We start from the raw sequence: 6,724 nt of genomic DNA on the forward strand, positions 1-6,724 counted from the left end.
TAGGACTCACAACGATTGTGTGACACTTACTTTCACCCTTGAGTAAGTCAACGAACTCAAGCTTGGATCGTTGGTGGCACAACTAGTCTATTTCATGGCCTCTACCTCGATCGTGGAAAACGATGCTAGAAAACGGAGTCAGGGAGAGTTTTGGAAAACATTGTTGACACAACATCAATAGTATATATTCGAGATAGGAAGATTTAACAACCAATCGTATCCTCCAACAATACATTACGAGACAAATAGCCTTCGGTAGGTATAGATATAAAAAAGTGGCGAGTTATACAACGAAACAAGGTAAATGATTCGGAACAAGCATACGACCATGGACAATATGCTCAGGACAAGCATAACCATGATACCGTGCATAAAGAGATATTAAGTCCAGCAATAGAAAAAAGACCGATACGACACAGAAAACGTCAAAAATGACAAAGTTGTCTAACATGCTAATAAACAAAAAGCCAAGAACAGAAGTAAAATGCTGTTTCATCCTTCTTTACCTTGCAGATAGCATATGCCAATTGCTCATCTTAATACCAGCAGTCAGCATACAGCTACAAAACAGAGTATTTTACAGTGTTGGAGATCCCGTCACACGGTGTATGATTGTTGAATCGTTTCGATATCGAGACCCTTCAATCGAACGACTGATTCGACGTGACCTTTTAGTGTATGGAGTTCCCTCAATCTGCAAAATTTCATGAAATGAAACTGAACTGGCAGCTGCAGATGATAACTTAAACTAGCTCATAGTTTCAGACGATGACGTTCGAGTTTCCAAGAAAACAATAAAAGTAACGAACGGTTGAGGATTGTTGGGAGAGAAAAGTAGATAATATCATAACATTATGGAGGTTCGTGATTCCTAACATGGTATCAAAGTCATGCTAGAATCCTCAAATGTCGAACAAGAAGTTGTGAACTTCGAAAGTGTAGTCAAAAGTGACTCAAGTGTCGAACAAAGGGTGTACTTTGTTTGAGAGCTATAGAGAAGGAGTCGAGCCTCGATTAAGGAGAGGCTGCTCGAGGACTCCATAGGTCTCAGAGGAGGCTGTAGGGTGCACTTTGTTCGAGGGGAGGATCTTTTAAGATTGTTGGGAAAGGAGTCCTAAATCGGCTAATTAAGGGGTTGATTGTGAGTTTATAAGTAAGGAGTCAAGTCTTGATTTAGGGGAGACTGTCCGAGGGCTCCATAGGCCTCATGAGAGGTTTTATGGTATACTTTGTTCGAATGGAGGATTTTTTAGGATGGTTGGGAGATGAGTCCTACATTGGTTAATTAAGGGGTTGATTATAGGTTTATAAGTAAGGAGTCAAGCCTCGATTAAGAGGTGGTTGCTTAAGGGTCCATAGGCCTCATGGGAGGCTCTATGGGGAGGATTTTTTAGGGTTGTTGGGGAGGAGTCCCTCATCAGGGTTTATAAGTAAGGAATACATCTCGTCTTTCGGGGAAACCAAAAGTAAAGCCACGAGAGCTTATGCTCAAAGTGGGCAATATCATACCATAGTGAAGGTTCGTAATTCCTAACACAAACTACCAACACACGAGCATTTGCAACATACCTAGCAATTTCCGCTCTTCTTTTGGCTTCTTCAGCCATATGATTGAGTTCAGTGAAGTGAGTTCGCTCAGTGAACATCTTCGTATCAGGCGGTTGCAAACCGTGCAACGTTCTTTGAGCGTGAGCCCATTGCAACTCACGTTGTTCCTTACCAAAATCCTTTTGTCTCGTGAAAGCGACCTATAAACAATACAAACAAATAAACCAAATGATACATAACACACAAACATTCATAAGTTACTACAAGCAACAATGCAAATTTTAGTACCCTTTGCTCAAGCATGAGGTCCCAAGCCTTTCCACTCAAAGCATATCTAATAGCAAACTTTATAGGATCAAGAGGAACATAAAAGATAATGTTATAGAGCCAAATGACACCAGCCCAACCCCAACCAATGCCTTCAATGGCAGCGAAGCTCCAATTAGCATAGACAGCAATAAGAGTAGCAACCTGTTCATCAACACATCTAAACTTAGTGTGTTCTTACAAGTGAAACATTTCGAACAAATCTCCCCTTACCAGCTGAGCAATTATGAACGCCACGACAAGAAACAGCCCAGGACGCTCGACGTAGGACCAACTCCGTGATCGTGTAACGAAAATGAGTGCCTGACTGATAGTGCTCACTTGCAGATATATAGCTGAGGCTAGCTTCCTGAAGTCATCATGAGCTGTTTTTTCGAGGGTTGGTACACCAAAGACTCGCTGAAAGTTTCACAAAATGCATAGAGTCAACATAAATCAGAAGAACTAACGGCCTAGACCCACCGCTAGTAGATATTGTTCTCTTTGGGCTTTTCCTTTTGGGTTCTCCCTTAAAGTTTTTAAAATGCGTCTACTAGGGAGAAGTTTCCACACCTTATAAGGGTGTTTCATTCTCCTCCCCAACTGATGTAAGATCTCACAATCCACCCCCCTTCAGTGCCCAACATTCTCGATGACACTCGTTTCTTTCTCCAATCGATGTGGGACCCCTACCAAATCACGGTGTCCTTACTAGCACACTGCCTCATGTCTACCCCTCTTCGAGCAATAGCCTCCTAGCTGGCACATCGCCCGGTGTCTAGCTCTGATACCATTTGTACCAGCCCAGACCCATCGTTAGCAAATATTGTCCTCTTAGGACTTTTCCTTTCAGGCTTTTCCCTCAACGTTTTTAAAACGCGTCTGCTAGGGAGAGGTTTCCACACCTTATAAAGGGTGTTCCGTTCTCCTCTCCAACCGATGTGGGATCTCACAATCCACCTCCCTTCAAGGCCCAACGTCTTCGCTGGCACTCATTCCTTTCTCCAATCAATGTGGGACCCCCACCAAATCCACCCCCCTTCGGGGCCCACCGCCTCGTGTCTACCCCTCTTTGAGGAACAGTCTCCTAGCTAGCACTTCGCCTGGTGTCTGGCTTTGATACCATTTGTAACAGCCCAGACCCACCGCTAGCAGATATTGTCTTCTTTGGGCTTTCCCTCAAGGTTTTTAAAACACGTCTGCTAGAGAGAGGTTTCCACCTTATAAAGGGTGTTTCGTTCTCCTCCCCAACCGATGTGGGATCTCACACATAATCTTCAAAAGATTAAGATATCTTACCGGGAAAAAGTTGGTTTTATACGACACCCAGAAAAATATGACCGTCATCATCGCCAAGTAGCTGCCGAGTACCACGCCAGTAGTGAAAATTTCAGCCAGCTTCCAACTATCTGGTAGAGGAGATGGCTTAACCCTGTCCTTTGATATTGTCATGATTGTGCCTACACATTGGTTATGCTGATGAATCTCCATAAACAGTCAAAAAAGTGACATAAATTAGCTACAGCTCGAGGAACTTCGAACGAACCATCGTTAAGGATAGCTATGATAAGCACCATAAACGGAGGGAAATCGAATTTCCAAATGAGTGCCAGCAACATGAAACCTAGCTGCAACGAACAAAAGCAAACGTAATATGTCGTTCAGTGCATGGCAGGAAAGAACAGACAATGCAGATGTTCGAATATGCGTCCTAAGACCTTACCACGATACGTATTGTGATGGAAACTGCATAAATCTGGCATGGACAAAGATCAAACGTGAGTCAGAATCAGAACAAATAAGATCTCGTAGCTAAACACAAAGAACACGTTACCGTGTAATTCTTCATCCTTTGAAATATAGCTCGACTGGTTAAAACAGCGCTGATGATAACACTGAGACCAGGTTCAGTAAGAACAATATCAGAAGCACTTCGAGCAGCATCGGTTGCATCAGCTACAGCTATACCGATGTCTGCTTTTTTAAGTGCAGGAGCATCGTTCACTCCGTCCCCAGTCATCCCACATATATGTTTCATAGCTTGCAAGCGTTTTACGATCTCGTATTTGTGCTCTGAATCAACAAGATATCATGGTGATGCATATGGAAGGACACCCCAAGAATTTAAGGCAATGACTGAAGAAATACCAGGGAATACACCAGCAAAACCATCTGCTTTTTCGATAAGATCGTCGACAGGTAAAGCAGCAATGGACTCGTCTTTTTCTTGTCCTAGTAGAGCTGACGATGGATACATGTTCGTTCCCATCCCCAACCGACGTCCCGTCTCCTTGCCTATAGCTAGTTGATCTCCTAATGAAAGAAACGAGGTAAAGGAACCAACAAGTTAGACAAACCCAATGAGACTAATAGAAAGAAAATGTGGGAATGTACCTGTAATCATTTTCACATTTACGCCGAGATTCAAAGCTCTCCTTATTGTCTCTGCACTATCATGCCTTGGTGGGTCAAACAAAGGCAAGAGGCCCATGAATTGCCAAGGACCTCCAGCACTCTCTTTCCTTCCTTCAGGAACTTCCTGATATGAAACAAACAGAGGACATAACCGACAATGAGTTAACCGCTAGGCTAAAAAAAAGATGCATAGTGGTCCGCTTTGGCTCGTTACGTATTGCTAGCAAATATTGTCCGCTTTGGCTCGTTACGTATCGTTGTCAGCCTCACAGTTTTAAAACACATCTCCGTGGGAGAGGTTTCTACACTCTTATAAGGAATGTTTTGTTCCCCTCTCCAACCGATGTGGGATCTCACAATCCACCCCCCTTGGAGGCCAGTGTCCTCGTTGGCACACCGCTCGGTGTCTGGCTCTGATACCATTTGTAACAGCCCAAGCCAATCGCTAGCAGATATTATCCGCTTTCGCCTGTTACGTATCGCTGTCAGCCTTACGGTTTTAAAACGCGTCTATTAGGGAGAGGTTTCCACACCCTTATAAAGAATGTTTCGTTTCCCTCTCCAACCTACGTGGGATATCACAATCCACCCCCTTGGGGGTCAGCGTCCTCGCTGGCACACCGCTCAGTGTCTGGCTCTAATACCATTTGTAACAGCCCAAACCCACCGCTAACATATATTGTCCGCTTTAGCCTGTTACGTATCGCCGTCAGTCTCACAGTTTTAAAACATGTCTGCTAGGAAGAGGTTTCCACACCCTTATAAGGAACGCTTCGTTCCCCACTCCAACCGACGTGGGATCTCACAATCCACCCCTTAAGGACCATCATCCTCGCTGGCACACCGCCCAGTGTCTAACTCTAATACCATTTGTAACAGCCCAAGTCCACCACTAGCATGTCCACTTTAGCCCAATACATATCGCCATCAGCCTCACGATTTTAAAACGCGTCTACTAGGGAAAGGTTTCCACACCCTTATACAGAACGCTTCGTTCCCCTCTCCAACCAATGTACGATCTCACAATCTAACAGTAATCGTTCACTAACCTGATATGCTACAGCAAGTGAACGCAGTCCTCGTTCAGCAAATTTATCGATCACTGCATGAACTTTCCTCTCAATCTCTGACTTATTGTATGCAAGATTCAGAATCTAGAACCGATTGACACGAACCAATAGTTAGTATTCTAGAGACAATATTTGCACAAGAACACAACAGAGCAGCCATTTCACCTGTTCTGGAGCACCTTTACTGACTCTATGCATCTTACCCTCATGATCAACATAAGTCAATGCTGTTCGCTTATCAGTAGGATTGAAAGGAAGGAAATGAACTTCCTGAATGCCAGCTCGTGCCTTTGGAAGCAAGGAAGATGCCATGAACACTTGAGCATTTCAATAGCCATTTTGAATGAGTACTCATTGGGATATTGATAACTTACCTCCTTTGGATCAGCTAGCATCCCAACAATAGCAGTATCTATAGCATCTTGATTCTCAGTTCTTGATGCTCTAGCAGCCATTAAAACCACAGTGTCTGCATCTATCCCTTTAGTGAAAACCTATAGTTATATTTAGACACAAAGTTAAAAAACAAACGACAAAAACGCTCCTCGGAGGAAGAGATGTTCAATAAACAAGTGAGAAGCAACTCCGGGCCAACCTCGACGAGGTTTTTGTCAACTGTTAGCTTGTTCAATGTCAGTGTTCCTGTCTTGTCACTGCAAAGGACATCCATGCCTGCCATTTCTTCGATGGCGGTCATCCTCTTGGTGATGGCGCCCTGAAATCGACATCAAATGATTCCGTTGCTATTACATAACTCGTATTCTGTACTATGTTCAACTGGAAGACTTTGAAGAACTAAGCCAACCTGTTGGGATAACCTATGAGAACCAATAGCCATTGTTACAGAGAGAACTGTAGGCATGGCTATGGGAATGCCCCCAATGAGTAGCACGAGGAGGTTGTCGATCCCGGGACGATACTCACGGTCCTGAATTGGGTACATGACGATGATCTCGATTACCATTCCCAAAGCAATGGAACATATGCAGAAGTTCCCTATGGAAGTCAAGACCTACAAAGAGAGTGACAGTAAAGGAAATAAGACAGTTGAGAAAAGAAAACACATGAACCGAAGATCGAGTAATATAACGTGCAACAACCCAAGCCCACTGCTAGTAGATATTGTTCTCTTTAGGCTTTTCTTTTCGGACTTCCTCTCAAAGTTTTTAAAACGCGTCAGCTAAAGAGAGGTCTTGACACCCTTATAAATGGTGATTCGTTCTCCTCTTCAACCGATGTGGAATCTCACAATCCACCTCTCTTTGGGAACCCAGCGTCCTTGTTGGCACCCATTCCCTTCTCCAATCGATGTGGGACCCCCCCCCCCCCCCCCCCCCCCCCCCCCCCCCCCCCCCCCCCCCCCCCCCCCCCCCCCCCCCCCCCCC

The 6,724-nt window shown here is 44.4% G+C and overlaps 1 protein-coding gene across 3 annotated transcripts in view; it reads right to left on the reverse strand.

Annotated features, from left to right (window-relative positions):
* Window positions 1-217: 217 nt before the first annotated feature.
* The window catches only part of LOC111457074 (ATPase 11, plasma membrane-type), a 9,068-nt gene continuing 2,561 nt past the window's right edge, over window positions 218-6,724 (reverse strand). Inside the window, exons 7-21 of one of the 3 annotated variants that reach the window (XM_023099209.1) lie at window positions 6,145-6,351; window positions 5,935-6,054; window positions 5,714-5,833; window positions 5,505-5,627; window positions 5,319-5,423; window positions 4,249-4,393; window positions 4,003-4,167; window positions 3,689-3,927; window positions 3,578-3,610; window positions 3,401-3,482; window positions 3,154-3,314; window positions 2,089-2,274; window positions 1,837-2,019; window positions 1,570-1,748; window positions 218-694 (exon numbers count right to left, since the gene is read on the reverse strand). In XM_023099209.1, the coding sequence (XP_022954977.1) occupies window positions 598-694; window positions 1,570-1,748; window positions 1,837-2,019; window positions 2,089-2,274; window positions 3,154-3,314; window positions 3,401-3,482; window positions 3,578-3,610; window positions 3,689-3,927; window positions 4,003-4,167; window positions 4,249-4,393; window positions 5,319-5,423; window positions 5,505-5,627; window positions 5,714-5,833; window positions 5,935-6,054; window positions 6,145-6,351 (2,145 nt within the window). In that variant the 3' untranslated portion in view covers window positions 218-597. Of the gene's footprint in view, window positions 695-1,569; window positions 1,749-1,836; window positions 2,020-2,088; window positions 2,275-2,733; window positions 2,760-3,074; window positions 3,315-3,400; window positions 3,483-3,577; window positions 3,611-3,688; window positions 3,928-4,002; window positions 4,168-4,248; window positions 4,394-5,318; window positions 5,424-5,504; window positions 5,628-5,713; window positions 5,834-5,934; window positions 6,055-6,144; window positions 6,352-6,724 lie in introns of those variants that run through there. The other 2 variants (XM_023099210.1, XM_023099211.1) reach the window with 2 other exon arrangements.

The sequence above is a fragment of the Cucurbita moschata genome, unplaced genomic scaffold, assembly GCF_002738365.1.
Source record: "Cucurbita moschata cultivar Rifu unplaced genomic scaffold, Cmos_1.0 Cmo_Scf00019, whole genome shotgun sequence".
NCBI lineage: Eukaryota > Viridiplantae > Streptophyta > Magnoliopsida > Cucurbitales > Cucurbitaceae > Cucurbita > Cucurbita moschata.